At 42.8% G+C, this 15,631-nt stretch overlaps 1 protein-coding gene across 1 annotated transcript in view; it reads right to left on the bottom strand.

Moving 5' to 3' along the window:
• PTGFR (prostaglandin F receptor) overlaps positions 1-3,890 on the bottom strand; it is a 56,208-nt gene extending 52,318 nt beyond the window's left edge. Inside the window, exons 1-2 of the mRNA XM_024734675.1 lie at positions 3,831-3,890; positions 1,506-2,375 (exon numbers count right to left, since the gene is read on the bottom strand). Of these exons, the coding sequence (XP_024590443.1) occupies positions 1,506-2,303 (798 nt within the window). The 5' untranslated portion in view covers positions 2,304-2,375; positions 3,831-3,890. The remainder of the gene's footprint in view (positions 1-1,505; positions 2,376-3,830) is intronic.
• Between the last annotated feature and the right edge of the window lie 11,741 nt (positions 3,891-15,631).

Raw genomic sequence — 15,631 nt, 5'->3', positions numbered from 1 at the left:
ATACAAAAATTTCAGAAGCCAAATTCAAATTGTGAGGAAATAACAGAGATAGAAACAAAGAATTTTTTTTTTTTTTTTTTTTTTTTTTTGTGCGGTACGCAGGCCCCTCACTGCTGTGGCCTCTCCCGTTGCGGAGCACAGGCTCTGGATGCGCAGGCTCAGCGGCCATGGCTCACGGGCCTAGCCGCCCCGCGGCATGTGGGATCCTCCCGGATCGGGGCACAAACCCGCGTCCCCTGCATCAGCAGGCGGACTCTCAACCAGTGCACCACCAGGGAAGCCCAAGAAATATTTTAAAAGTAGAAATCTTTTTGCAGAATAAAGTCAACTACCATAGGATCTGTCTGCAGCAACAGCTCTCAAAGACTTTTCTGTTCACCAGGACCATCAGGATTGTTTATTAAAACCCTACTGGCAACAGTTCTTGGACAATGGACCTAAGGGGGCCTAGAAGAACTGCATTATTAACAAGCACCTGCATAACACGATGCAAGGTATGACCATGACCTGTGTGTTATGTCTACCTTTGTCTCACCCTTTTGCTTTACCTCTACCTGGGTATCACCTGTATTACTATCTTTGGATATCAATCTGTTTCTCCACTGGTACAAAAAAAGGGATCAAAATAATCTTTACTGCCATCAGGAGCTACATACAGAAGGATGTTTTCTCTTTCGTTGTACGTTATCGCTTTTTCCATCATAAAGTAAACTGTTGGAGACAGTTATGGTCATACTTATCAATCATAAGTATTTTGTCTCCTACCTAGAAAGTCATATAAATGATTTATGTTTGTTGCTAATTCTTTAAACTTAGCCGCCATTTCCAAATAAAAATACCAAGATGTTAAATATAGCTGCTGGCTAAATTGAAAAAGAGGAGGGAATGAAATGATAAGAGAAGAATCCCTGGCTCTCCTGCCAATCATACCCCTCCCTGCATTACTATCATCCTGCGTTAGTGAACTAGTGATTCTTTACCTTATCTACCCATCTAGTTCACCTACACTATCCAACTATCTCAACCCATCACCTCCCTTTGCAAGCTGAGACCTGGTCATTGTGTGCTGAGAAGCAGCCAGTCTATAAATTACAAGTCCATGTGGTTTTCTATCAAGACTTACTGGAGTCCATTCTACTATTGTTTTATAGCCTTTTTTTTTCACATTTTAGAAACTAATCATATTCAGTATATTAAAACTATGTTACTTTTGTGAAAATTACTTTATACCACACTGCAACAGGTAACACTATGGTTAGAATGGTTTAGGGAGATATTTCTTTTAATTCTGGGCTTGTGGGGAAATAACCATCTATGCCATAAATATCTTAATTCTAAGCCAGAGCTGAGAACTAAAGGAAGTTCTGAGTAGAAGTAAGTTCCAGCATTTAAAAGATGAAACAGCATTGCCCATCAAGACTATCAACTTTGAAAAGACAAGAAACCTTGTATTGGATATCGATTAACTGAACAAAGCAAAAATTGTCAAAACCATAGGTCCTTACCAGAAACGGACTCCAGCAAACGCAGGAGACACACATTATACCCAGGAGCTGGATGACCATTTCAAAATGATGAGACCTGCCTTGTCTGTGCTGCTGACTTTTAAATTTAACTCTTAAAAGTGAAATTCCTGTGATGGCATTGCAAAAAAATGAAATACCAAGGGCTAGGAGCCCCAGAAATGAAAAAAGTAAAAGATAAAACCTATCTTCCCAGTCTTTGATGTGATCTGTTTTGTAGAAACACCAGGTCTTCGACGCTTGAATTTTATAGTCACGATGCCCAAGGATGGGCAGCAAAGCTACGAAAACAGCAAAAAAGCACACTCCACTCAACATCATTTTAACATGTTTGGATGTAATTTTCGTAGAGTGAAATATTGGTTGGGTGACTCCAATACATCGCTCAATGGCCATCACACTGCCTAGAAAAAGTGGGCACAGACCAGAGAATACCATGCAGATACCAAAAATACTGCAAAGGACGTTTGATTTGTCAAAATGGATCCAGTCTTTATCAGAAGCATATACAAAGACTGCTATAGCTCCATTGATGAGGTGCCCAAAGAAATCTGTGATTACCAGAGCACTAGCTAAAAGCAAAAACGATGACTTGTACTTCTGTCTAAATCTCTGGTATGCCTTCATGAGAATAGCAATAGCAAGGCTGTTTGATAAGATTCCCACTGTCATGAAGGTTATCGAAAAAGATATTGAAAGCTCTTCTTCCATTTGGCAAGTTGTATTTGAAAGGAGCCCGGCTGCAGGGGACACTGGCTGTTTAGAATTGTTCGTGGACATTGTTGTGGAGATAAGAGCTGGCCACTCAAGTCATCTCCCTCTCAAAACAGTGCAGGCTTGCGGTCCAGAGATCTGTAGCATAAAGACAGAGAAATTATGAGCCCTGGATAACTGTTCATCTGACATTGAAGGCCAAAGCACCCCAGCACCCTGTGGTGGGAATGAGATTTATCTGGTCTGTCATGAGCAAGGTTGCATCATACTGAAAACAGCACACATCTGCCTGGAGTTCCACATTTCATTTTCAAGGTAAAGAAGCTACCAGAATTGAGACCCCTTGGTTAACCTCTATGGCTACTCTGCCACTGGGCACCTCCTAAACTGCCTCCTGACAATTCACTGACACCTTAAAACTCCTAAGGTTTACGAAGTCGCTTAACAAGGCTAGATTTAAACCCAGTTGAGTTTTTAAAGTATAATAGTCTATTTTAATAACTAGGAGACTTTCTAAAGTTTCTGCTTTTTTCTCTGATGAGCTTTGTCCGCAAAGTGCAGATTATTTCTTTGAGACCTATGACTGTCAGGCAGACAAAATCATCTTCTCCAAACTTTGGGAGCGTGCAAAGTGGAGCCACAAGCTCACTGACGCTGCATGGGGCTTCTCTGAATAAGTTCGAAAACTATTTGATTTAGGTCAAATAACAGCAAACCACACACATCAGTGACCCCTGGAAGGCTCAGTGTTGAGTGTCTAGGAAGATTTTCTGGTCCAGCTACCACCTGTGCAGAAATGTTGGCTGATGAGAGCATAGAAGGCGGGCCGCCCTCACTGTGGGCGCATCTGCCTAGATGCTATTGATCTAAGTTATAGCTTCAGGGTAGCTACATCCCAGGCGAATTATTTATTTATCGCTCTTTCTCTAGTGAGTTGAGGCCTGAGTCACAGACCCTCTATAACCGCCACCACTGCCACCCCTCCCCGAGCTATTTCCACCGGCGTTTCCCCAGCAGCTTTCTGGGAGGCTAGGAATTCCAGAGCCAGCCTCTCCTGGGACCTGCCCAAGTGGGGCCGCCCGGGACTGCCCGGAGGGCGGCCGCCTCCTCCGGTCTTACTCACAGCTCGACTTTCGATCACTACTACCCCACCGCCCCCAGGCCTCTGCTTGCAACATCCTTCCCAAACCTCTTAACTGCCTGAAACTTTCTGCGATTGCTCAAACGCCAGAGGCCGATTTCCCTCCCACCCCGGGGGGCGCCAAAGGCCTGCGCTGGCCAGGATGCCGGAGTCGAAGTGTCGCGGGCGGGGAAGCAAGGAGAGGGAAGGGGATCTTTTCCTTTACCCGTTTCCCTCCTCTGAGATCCGTTCTACCCGGTCCCCAGGCGCGCACCTCAGGCTCCAGACGGATCAGACATTGCTCTGCGGGTCTCCCCAGCTTGGGACATCTGGTCCAAACTTGTTGGCCAGCTCAGGCTAAGGTGCCCTCCGGTGCCGCCGGCTGCTGCTGCCGCCGGGCATCCGAGGTGGGGTGGCTAAACCTCAGTCGGGTGGCCAACGCGTGGGAATCCAGCCGCTGAAGGGGTGTTTACCTTGGCATCCCGGGCCGCGGGCAGGGCTCTAGGTGGAGCAGAAGAGCGCGCGGGTCCGTGGGCCATCCCGCGCCCGGCTTCGCTCCGTCGCTGCCGCCGGTTCCTGGGGCTCTGCGCCGCGCTCTCGCTCCAGCTCCGGCCCGGGCTCCGACTCTGTCTCGCCGCGCGTGCTTCTGCGCGCTCTCCCAGCGCGGAACCTGCCGGGTGCGCTGGGCTCCTCCGATCCTTTAGCACCTAGCGGCGCTCACCGCCTGGGCGGGGTGGAGGGCGCGGTTGACCTCCGCCCCTTCCTCTCCGCCCCTTTTGCTTGGAGTCCAGAGCCGGACCCGGAGGGACTTGAGAACCGCGCTCGGATGCTACGTCCCCCTCCTCAGCATCAGAGCGGCCCCCTCAGCTGCCCGACCACTTAAGGAAAAGTTTTGTTTTAAACTCATTCTCCAGCTAAAGGCGCCATCTCTACGGCTGTAAAATAGGAACCAGGAGAGCTGAGGAAAGCCTGCAGAAAGCTGTCGTGACAGCGTCTTGAACTGTCAGATTGCAGATTGCAGACAGTTCATCCCAAATCCAGCTCAAAAAGGATAAAGAAACCAGGTAGAAGGAAAGAGATGGTGTATTTGGGCTTAGGGACCGACATCCCCAGGAAGTTAAAAACAGGTATTCGGGCCACGTGTTGTCAATGGAAAGTCACTGCCTTAGGATTCACTGTCACTTAGAGGACTGGACTGTTCCTAGCTTTCTAAAGAACGTGAGAAGGGAAAGGGATAAGCAGTATTCTCACAGGACACATGCAGATAAAGCATTAGTAACATTTTAATGATCAAAAAAGCCCAATGGTGAGAGAATTTCTAGTGGTATGTTTACCCAAAGAGATGTGACTCTTAAATTTTGTGGAGATTATTTTTATGATCAAGTAAAGAAAAATCCACTACTTCATTAGGAATTATAATTTGAGCCATTTTAATGCTGTAACCACTTTTTGCTAATATTGTTTTGATCTGTACCTATTAACTATCTCATTTTTATAGCTAATCACTTATGGAAATCTATTACTGACCTTTGCTCTTTTATCAGTAAAATATTGCCACGGCTTTTGTGAAAAACCAATGCCACATGGAAATAAACTCTCTTTTCTCCATTCTAAAATCAGAAAGGGCCTCTAAATTCCTGGAAATTGGAAAGGATCATAAAGTGCTACAGTGAGATAAAATAAATTAGCCATTAACTATAGAAAAGAATGATTGCACAGCTTTCCCCTGTGGTAAACATTGAGGGTTTTTTTAATGATATGATCATAACTTGTAAAATAAACTGTTACTCAGGTATGGTCAGGGAATTGAAAAATTTGGTTAACCAAATATTCTGGTTAGTAGAGAAATATTACATCTGATGACCAGTGTCCAAAAAACAACTATGTAATAAACCACATGGAAAATGTGCATGACACAGAGAACTATTCTTTCCTTTAGTGATTAACAGCACTTAATCACATTAGATGCAATTACCTATTTACTTATGTCTCTCCCACTGAATTGAATTCCTGCAGAAGTCTCATTCATCTCTCCATCCTCACCCAGGACTATGCCTGGTCACTTATCCAACGCTGTCTGAATTCATCAATGTTATAACCGACATTTCCAGTATCATACTTCAAAATCTTGAACAGTCCCCATCTCTCACTGGCACATCTCACTAACAACAGCTGCTCAATCTACTGGGTAAAAAAAGAGAAAATTCTTGTTAATGCAATTTCAAGTCATAATATTTATTATGTAATATATTCAAAACATTATTAATTTAGTTTTCAAAGTACTAGATAAATCCTATTAAAAAAAAACTTTCCAATACAGAAACAGGAAGAAATAGAAAACAGAAATAGAAATAGAAAATGTAAGTAGACCAATCACAAGCACTGAAGTGGAGACTGTGATTAAAAATCTTCCAACAGGGCTTCCCTGGTGGCACAGTGGTTGAGAGTCCGCCTGGCGATGCAGGGGACATGGGTTCGTGCCCCGGTCCGAGAAGATCCCACATGCCGCAGAGAGGCTGGGCCCGTAAGCCATGGCCGCTGAGCCTGCGCGTCCGGAGCCTGTGCTCCGCAACGGAAGAGGCCACAACAATGAGAGGCCCGCAAAAAAAAAGCATCCACTTCACATGTATTCTTGGAGTTCCTTTTTTAGAATCCATTCCTTAATCGACACATTTCACCTGAGTCTCAATAAAAGATTCTAAAGCATCTACATCTCTTCTCAAGATAGAAAGAATATATTAGTATCAGTAGAGAAGGTTACTAATTTATATGGAAGATCAAACAGCTAACTAACTACTCTTAAAAGAAAAAAATATATGTCTGGCCTTATCACACCCAAATCTGATCCCCTATTCCAAGTTCCCAATGGCAGCCTCTGACTGCTTATATAAGGAAGACTAGCTGGCCAATCAGCAGATGAGAGAAACAAACAGATCAAAAATTGTGTGTGGGGGGAGGGGATGGCTGATAAACTTCTGAAAAGTGGTAGTTGGTATTGCTACTGCTAAGTGGACGCACATAAAACTCTTAATTTATACATTCATTCAACAAATTTCTTGAGCACCTACTTTGTGTCAGGCACTGTTTCTAAGAGGCAGAGGTACAGCTGTGTGGACAAAGAATCCGAGCCCCTGCTCTGGTATGGCTTCTAGGCTCGGGGAGGGTACTTACTTTTGTGGAGCATGTGTCCAAAACCCTGATGTGACTTGGTGGCTTCCCTTTAATGGAGGCAAAGCTGATGTCAGCCTGTCTGCCAAGAGGTAACATACCATGCCAGGTGTGTACCTGGCAATCATCTTCATTCAGGATTAGATGCAGATCACTTTGCTCAGAAGAGTGCGCACATTATAATTAAAGTCAGAGACACTGGGACTCAGTGACACTGAGGCTGAAATTAAAACTCCATAAAAATCAAAGGGAGTTTATTTTTATAGTTTTAATAAAACTGTCTAGGAAAACTTTTCTGGAACTTGCCATTGACATTAATACTAGAAACTACGCCCAGTTTGGTAGTAATGAAACTAATAACAACTTCTTTTGTCTTTTTATTTTTATTATGTAACTCTTTGAAACACGAAAAGTAACATACATAATGCATTTGTAAGTTGTGAATTATAAAATAAACACCCATGCACCTACTATCTAATTTAAGGACGGCATTAATTTCCTAGGACTGCTGTTACAAAGTACCACAAACTGAGTGGCTTAAACAACAGAAATGTATTGTCTTATAGTTTGGAGGTTAGAGTCCAAAATCAAGGTGTTGGTTAGTTCCTTCTGAGGGCTGTGAGGGAGAATCTGTTCCATAACCCTGGCCTAGCTTCTGATGAATTTCTGGCAATCTTTATTGTTGCTTGGCTTGTAGATGCCTCACTCCAATCTCTGCCCTTCATCTTCACGTGCCATTCTCTCTCTTTGTCCTCACATGGCCATCTTCTTGTAAGGAGCCCAGTCATATTGGATTCGGGATCCACCCTACTCCAGTATGACCTGATCTTAATTGATTTCATCTGCAACAACCCTATTTCCTAATACAGTCACACTCTGAGATACCCGGGGTTGGGACTTCAACATATTTGAGGGGAGGGCGGGGAGTAATTCCATCCATAACAAGGGCTAGACTAGAACATTACTAATATCGTTACATCTATCTGCATATGTCTGCCTCCATTTCATTCCTCTGTATCCATCCCCCAGAGATAACCCCTATCCGGAACTGTTTGTCATCATTCCCTTGCCTTTTATTGTTTTATCACATAAATAACCAGATGAACCAATATGTAATTTAATTTTCCTTGTTTTGTAACTTAACCTTCTGTAACTTGTTTCTTTACTGCAAGATTTATAAGATTCACACATATTGTATACAGTAATAGTTACTCATTTACAAAATTCTATAGTCAATGTTTGGATATCCAAATTTTTAGAATATCGTCCTATTAATAACCATCGGGGTTATTTCCAGTTTTTTGTTCTTAGGAAATAATCTACTATGAATAATCTTGTATTTATCACTTTGTGTAGGAGTTTCTCTAGGATATATACCTAGAGTGAAATTACTGGGTCATAGCATATGAAAATGTCTAACTTGCCAAGATAAGGCTGTGCCTAAGAGATTTCCTTTACATTTGTGATAACACTTGCAATTGTCTATCTCTTTAATTATTACCAACCAGATGGTTGTAAGGTGATATCACATTGGGAAACTAAATTATATGTCTCTTTGCATTCCTGTTTCTTCTTCTGTGAAATATCTGTTTGTCTCTTTTGTCCAGATTTTTACTGGGTTATTTATCTTCTTATTAATTCTTTATGTGTTCCAGATACTAATCCTCTATCAGTTGTAGAGAAAACATCTTTTTCCAAATCACAGCTTGCCTTTTCATTTTCTTTACTATCATTTCTTTGCTATCATTTTTTTTACAAGCAGTGCTTAATTTAATGGTGTCAAATTTAAATATTTTTAATCTCACATTTTATGCTGTACTCTAACATTTTTTTGTGTCACATTTTAAAACGCCTTCCAGGACCTGGATTATAAAGATATTCTACTATATGTTTTCTAAATGTTCTAACATTTTTGCCTTCCACATTTGGGTCTTTAATCCTTCAGATAATTATTTTTGAGTATTTGTGAAGTAGGAATCCAGGGTTTTTCTCCATATGGATAACCAACATTTGTGATGCCATTATTAAATGATCCCACTATTATGGGTTGAATTGTGTCCCCCAAAATGCAAATATTGAAGTCCTAACCCCCAGCACCTCAGAAAGTGACCTTATTTGGAGATAAGATCTTTACATAGGTAATCAAGTTAAAATGAGGCCATCAGGGCTTCCCTGGTGGCGCAGTGGTTGAGAGTCCGCCTGCTGATGCAGGGGACACGGGTTCGTGCCCCGGTCCGGGAAGATCCCACATGCCGCGGAGCAGCTGGGCCCGTGAGCTGTGGCCGCTGAGCCTGCGCGTCCGGAGCCTGTGCTCCGCAACGGGAGGGACCACAGCAGTGAGAGGCCCGCGTACCGCAAAAAAAAAAAAAAAAAAAAAAAAAAAAAAAAAAAATGAGGCCATCAGAGTGGGCCCTAATTCAATCTGATTGGTGTCTTTATAAAAAGGGGAAATTTGGAGACAGACACACAAGAAGAACACCATGTGAACATGAAGATGACCCAATTACATGCCATGGAAAGAGGCCTGGAAGAGAATCATAGCCCTCATAACCCTCAGAACGAACCAATGCTGCCAACACCTTGATTTTGGACTTCTAGCCTCCAGAGCTGTGAGACAATACATTTCAGTTGTTTAAGTCACCCAGTTTGTGGTACTTTGTTATGGCAGCCCTATCAAATTTGTACATCCTCCCTTCCCCACTAATCTGAAACATATATCTCTCACGGACTGAGTTTCCATATATGCATAGGGAAATTATTATTCATTGACAGACCTACCATGCTCAGTGGTTCCCACTGGACTCTGGTCCCCCTCGGAAGTACTATTTGGGAAGTGCTATTGTCATCCTTAGGATAAACTCTGAATTCTTTAAGGGTGGTTTTCAAGGCTGTTCCTAATCTATCCCCCTACTTCTGCCCCGAGGTTTAACTCTCATTCCTCACTGCTCGAACTCTTTGCCTCAGCAACACTGACATCCTCAACTCCTACAACCTGTCCCTTGGCCTTCTGCCACCTCTATCTTTAGCAATCTTCCTCCAACCTCTCACGCATTGCCTGATCCCTATTCAGGCTTCAGTGCTCAAAAGTTATTGTGGTTTCTGTACATCATGCTAATTGCATGTCTATCATTGCCATTGTATTTCCAGCACCTTGCACATGCTGTGGAAGTGCTCATGAATGAGTGAATGAGTGAATGAATGAAGTAGACATACTACAGAAGTGGAAACCCAAGCACAAAGAAGTAACTTCCCTGATTAGAGTGGCAAGTACATGTGACAAAACCAAGTCTATCTGACCACAAAACCCATACTCTTACCAACTCTTCGTATTGCCTCTGGGTTTAATAAAACATAAAGTGCTGTCCTTTATGCACAGGGTTTGTTGCTGCTAAGCCTACCACAAGAAGGACAAATGCCTGTATTGTTTTTCTTTTGGTGCAAGAAGTTTTTCAATAATCCATCTACATCCTTTCACAAGATCCAAGACCCACAATGCCACTTTTTTAGCACTGATGTTTTTGTTAACTCTTCAAGACAGGCAGAATGGAAAGCCTATGAGATGAAAAGAGGGAAAGGTTGGAAGGAAGCAGAATAGCAAGATAATATTTATTGACTTCCTGCCCTGTGCCCAGCACTGTGACAGGCTCTTTAAATGCACACATCAACACCATCAGATGGTCATTTTATCCTCATTACACAGAGGAGAAAGGAAGAAGCCGAAGCCCAAAAAACATAAATTCTTTGTCCAAGATCACACAGCTATGATGAAAGTGAGATGCAACCCAAACCATGAGGTGCTCAGCAATTTCTGCTTCATTCAGGGACAGGGGGCCATGCAGATCCTCTTAAAACTCCTGTCTATTCCCACACCTTCCCATCAGCCTGGACCCTGTCCCTGGCTAGTCCCTCTGGAGCCCTGGATGCCTATCACCATTCACTATTTATTCGACAAGTTTAGACTCAAAGTGAGCAAGGTGTTATGCTAAGGACTTTTCAGATGCAGGGATCATGTAGCCCCAGCTTCTGCCTTCAAGAAACTTAAAATCTAGACTAGTACGCTAGTTCTTGTTAATGACCGATTTTTTACTTTTCTTTCCATTTCACCTTCATCCTTTTCCCGGCTCCCATTTGCCCTTTTGATACTTTTCTTCCTGATTTATTTGACTTCAATATTTCATATAGATAGCTAGGATCCAACTAAGAAGCAAATTTAATCTACCCAGTAAACTATCATTTTTAAGTGGCCCTGAGCAGGCGAGACACAGACATACAGTGTTTGACAAAAGTGAAAGTGGCAAGCAAGAGTTTGCATCAGGGGAGAGAATGGACCAGATGCAGCATCACAGAAATGCCTGAAGGCACTGGGGACCCCACAGGGGCCAAAAAGGAAGACAGTATTATGCAAAGAAACTTTGTCTCCTTCACTATTTTTTGCGTGCTTGCATATGAAAAGATACAGAATTTACATCTGTTGAGAATTGGCTGTGTCTCCATGCTAAACACTTTACATATATATTCAATTAACTTACCCTAGAACTCTATTAAAAAAGGCAAAATCACAATCTTCGCTTTGCACAGAGGCAACTGAGGCACAGAAAGATTAAGGGGTTAAATTGCTTAACGGTAGAGGAGGAACTCAGTACCAGGTCTGTTCAACTCCTTGACCCTAACCCCTGCCCCAACCGCCTCCCTGAAAATGATAAGCAGTCAGAACGCCCCCGCACGCTGTGGTTGGACACGCAAGGTTTTCCCAGTATTGGCAGCTGTCACGGAATGTCCTTTTGTGGCTAAGTAGTTATCAGGGGTCATCTTGATTCCTCATCTGCATTCAGTGTTTGTCCAGGGTTTTCACGTGAATGCTGCTTCAGTGAAGTTTCAAAACACCCGCACCCAAATCCAGAACAAATATGAAACCACCATGAAAGATGATGAGACCATCCTTGCTAAAGTCAAGAAAACCTCCCCTTAAAAAAACACTAAAAATGAGTCCCTTGAACTGCAATTTAAGTAAAGAGAGCTTGAAGAAGAAAATAGTGATAGGTTCACTGCTCCTCCAGCTCAGCACAAAAGGGAAACTGCTTTTCTTGAAAGATGGAGCCATCTCAGCTGTGGAAACAATAGCCACAAGCGAACTCCAGAGTAGGACTGCCTTCTTGGGCAGGCAGCCAGTGCCACCTTGAAATTTCTTAATCATTTTATCTTTGAACTGGTGTATTTAAGTGAAGTGCAGTGGGACAATGGAGCCTGCACCAAGGGCTTAGACCTCCAACTCCTGCACAATCCCACCTCCCTGGGATGGGCCTCCCTGGGATGGGTTCTTGGCCACCCATTCCCCTGTCCCAGACCTCAGCCAGTCTCCTCTGACACCCCCAGCAGGTGACTGCTGCCACTCTTTACCTGGGAAGGGGCCTGGCCACGAGCTTTGGTAGGGTGGAGATCAGGCACACACTCTGGTATCTCTGGGCCAAACATGGCTGCTGCCAGTCCCACTCCGGGTGAGACTTGTCTGGGCCAGGACAGGACAAGCCTCTCACCCCCTCAACCAGGTACTGAGCACATCCTGGCACAGAGGTTTAAGATCTTGAGGGGTTTCCCATCTACCGTGGGTTGGGGCAGTGGGCCCGTGGAAACAGGGAGCCACCTGGCTAGACTCCCTTGGCCCAAGTCCCCTACCGGGACACTGCACATGGGTCCCTTGTTTGAGGGGAGGAGGAACCCAGTAGCCATCAGGCCCCAGCAAATGCATACACACCTCAAATCACAGAACGGGACCCTTGGGTATCTGTGAGGGTTTTGCACTGGCCCCTATGCCCCGAGGGCTCCCTCAGCCAGCTCCAGGCTGCCGGATTTTCTCTTCTTCCTTCCAACCTTCCTCATTCAGTCTTGAGTTTGTCTCTGACCAGCTAGAGGCACCCTTGAAGGACAAGCCACAAAATACAAATTGTGTAATTTCGGTGACTCCACCCCAAAGTGAAATGTGATATTTGTATTTGAATTGGTATTGCGCCATATAGAGAACAATAAAATTCATGCTAGTCATGTATTATTTTAGTTTCTATTTTCTTAGAACATCAACTAGCAAATAAACAACACCAAGACAAGGCCAGAGACAGACCACAAAGGAAGGAAAAGCTTTATATTTTAGTACCTTTGCCCTTTTTTCTGCTTTTTGCGTTTCTTTCTCAGCTTACACACATTGAACACTGGATCCTAGTCATCTGGGAACCTCTAGGCTATAACATACAATCAATAAACATTTGGTAAGTGAATGAATAAATTCCTGTAACAACTTTTCCCTTACGGCACTAAAAGCTTTCTACCTGCTAAACTGACAGAGAGGCTGTGACATCTATATTTTTGTATCTTCCCTAAAACTTAGCACATTTCCTTTGTTGATGATCATTAGAGTGTATTGAATCACCACATACATTTGTGTTTTCCCTTGTCTCAGTAACCATATCTCTCTAGACAATGTGAAGTGGAGATCAAAATTATAGGCTGAATAAATTAAAAACAAAAAATACTCTCGTTATCCAACACACAAGGCAGAAAAAAAAATTGAGAGGAAAAGTCGTTCTCAGACTGAATTGTGCAACTTATTAGCCACGTTCTCCACAACACGTTTCCTACCCAGGCAGAGCTGAGGCATCACATCTCATTTTCAAAAAGGCCAGTTAGAACTTATTCTAATGTGGTTGACATTGTTTCTTCTTCTATCGTAAAAAATTTTTTTAATCAAATTGAAAGTTGAAAGCTCTGTATGGTCATGACTTTTTTTTTAATTCAAAAAAAATTTGGCTTTCAGAGCGTGACTTTTCTGACTGTAAGAGGCTCTCATCTTGTGAAAGTGTCAGCCAGAGGCATTTTTCACTAATCAGAGGGAACAATGCTGCTGTTAGAATGCTGCAGCCTTGACAAATAGAAACTTGGCTCTTTTCACACATGCTGAGAGTTTGTTCTTTCACATCATCATAACCGAGAGTAAATCTCTATTCTCAACAGGACAATCATCAGACAGAGATGTCTCCCTTTCCAGAACACCTCTCTTGCCCATTGACTACCTTCTGCGTCTCTGCCACAGCTGATGGTTTAAACACAATTGAACGAGGGTCAAACTTTGTCTCAAAATGTGAACACTCTCCTGACATCTCTGTTCCTTTAGACAATCCCAGGTATCCAGCAGGTCAATATATTAGTCATCTTTGATACCCCCTCTCTCCCTACCCCACCGATAGCTCAACATACCAACTCAGTCACTAATTAGCTGATCATCTTGGACAAGTCACTGGACTCCTCTGATCTTCAGACGTCTCATCTACACACTGGAGAACAGCAGGCAATGGAACAGAAAAGAGAAATGACTAGGCTAGAATGCTCTTTAGGATTCTGTATTAGTTCTCCAGAAAAACAGAATCAATAAGGTGTGTGTGTGTGTGTGTGTGTGTGCTTGTGTATGCCTGTGTGTGTGCATATATACACTACATATATATATTACACATATTATATATATAAATTATATATAAAGTATATATTATATACATATATATGTAATATACTACATGAGTGTTCAGCCCACAGGCAGAGACCCAGAAGGACCATGCTCCAGTTCCAGTCTAAAGGCAGACCACTGGAGAATTCCCTCTCACTTGGGGACGCCTGCCTTTTTGTTCTAATCAGGTGTTCAGTGTATATACATATACACACACAACTTAGTGGCTCTGTTTCTCTGGAGAACCCTGATACAAAATCCTAATCCTACTGCTTGGCCTCTACATGAAAACGACCCTCCCATACATCATGCGGGTGGTCAGGGCACCAGCAGTTAGATAGCACTCCATACAGAGAACCAGTCACACAAGGAACTAGAGGACAGAATAAAAAACCAAGGGAAAAGCCTGTTTGTAAAGAGTGGGTGAATGAAGTGGAATGAGTGTAAGTCAGCCCACCGGACATGCAAGTGCCTAGGACTCTTCCCACGTACCCCATGGGCAAAGTCCACTCCAGTTCCCCTTTGCTTGTGGTCTGAGTCCACTGACTGCTCCATCAGAACAAGCCCAGGAATCTGCTAGAGAAGATTCTAACAAAGACAGGCACTCCCTGCTAATTCTACCACTGGTTTACTAATTTATTCAACAAATGTTTATGGGTTTAGCTTGAACAAAATTCTGGATACAATGATTCCAGACTTTCTGGAGTAAGTTTGCCATCAAGTTATACAGCTAAAATTTAAGTGGGCAAGAGGCCTTTGATAGAATTGGCATGGTAGACATCACCCAAATATAACATGTGAAGAAGAAAGAGGAGTTGAGCTCATAATCACACCACATCTACAGGTGATTTTAGAACTTAACCACATCAGAGTGTGGTATGGAAAATACTTTGGGTAAACCAGGCTGCCTCTGAAAGCCTGAAGGTACTTGGAATATGAAATGAACCACTGGGCCAGGATTAGGTTGGCAATCACTGTGTCATTGTGCCTTCAATTTACCAAGATATCTGCTCAAATTGGTCAGTCCAGGCTGTTCGGCCATGAGGGCCTGAGGCTGACCCATCCAACTAAAATGTATTGATAGTTACCCCTGCCTCACATGTGGAATCTGTCAGTTTCAGGTACATTAAATCCAGATATAGACTATATCAAAACTGCACACTGTAATCCAAAACCATATGCTAGAAGAAGAAAAAAATTAAGAAGAAATTATTTCATCAGAATTGTGAAGTTTGACCTTAAAATAATCAATCAAAACTTTATAAAACAAAAACAGGCAGTGATATCCACTGAAATTCAGTTTAAGTACAGTCCTCATGTATTTACACTCAAAAGCAATGGAAAACTATTGTCTCACACACATCATCAGTTAATTGATTTCACTCTTCCAAACTGGTGTTTTGAAACTAATTTAGAAGATGTCTCTGGGTCTAGGCTTATCCCCTAGTTTACCCTATCAATATTTTTTTTCAATTGAAGCCTATTTAACTTAACTGACCAGATATTTATTATCTTCTAGAAAATACCTTCTAGCAAATCTGTAAAATGGTTTCATTTTCCTAACAGTAGACTTTACGGTGGCTTCCACGATCAGCTTGCAACTACCTCTCTGATCAT

The sequence above is a fragment of the Neophocaena asiaeorientalis genome, unplaced genomic scaffold, assembly GCF_003031525.2.
Source record: "Neophocaena asiaeorientalis asiaeorientalis breed wild unplaced genomic scaffold, Neophocaena_asiaeorientalis_V1.1 scaffold15, whole genome shotgun sequence".
Taxonomy (NCBI): Eukaryota; Metazoa; Chordata; class Mammalia; order Artiodactyla; family Phocoenidae; genus Neophocaena; species Neophocaena asiaeorientalis.
Note: the sequence above shows the minus strand (reverse complement) of the source record. Positions and strands in the feature narration are given on the sequence as shown.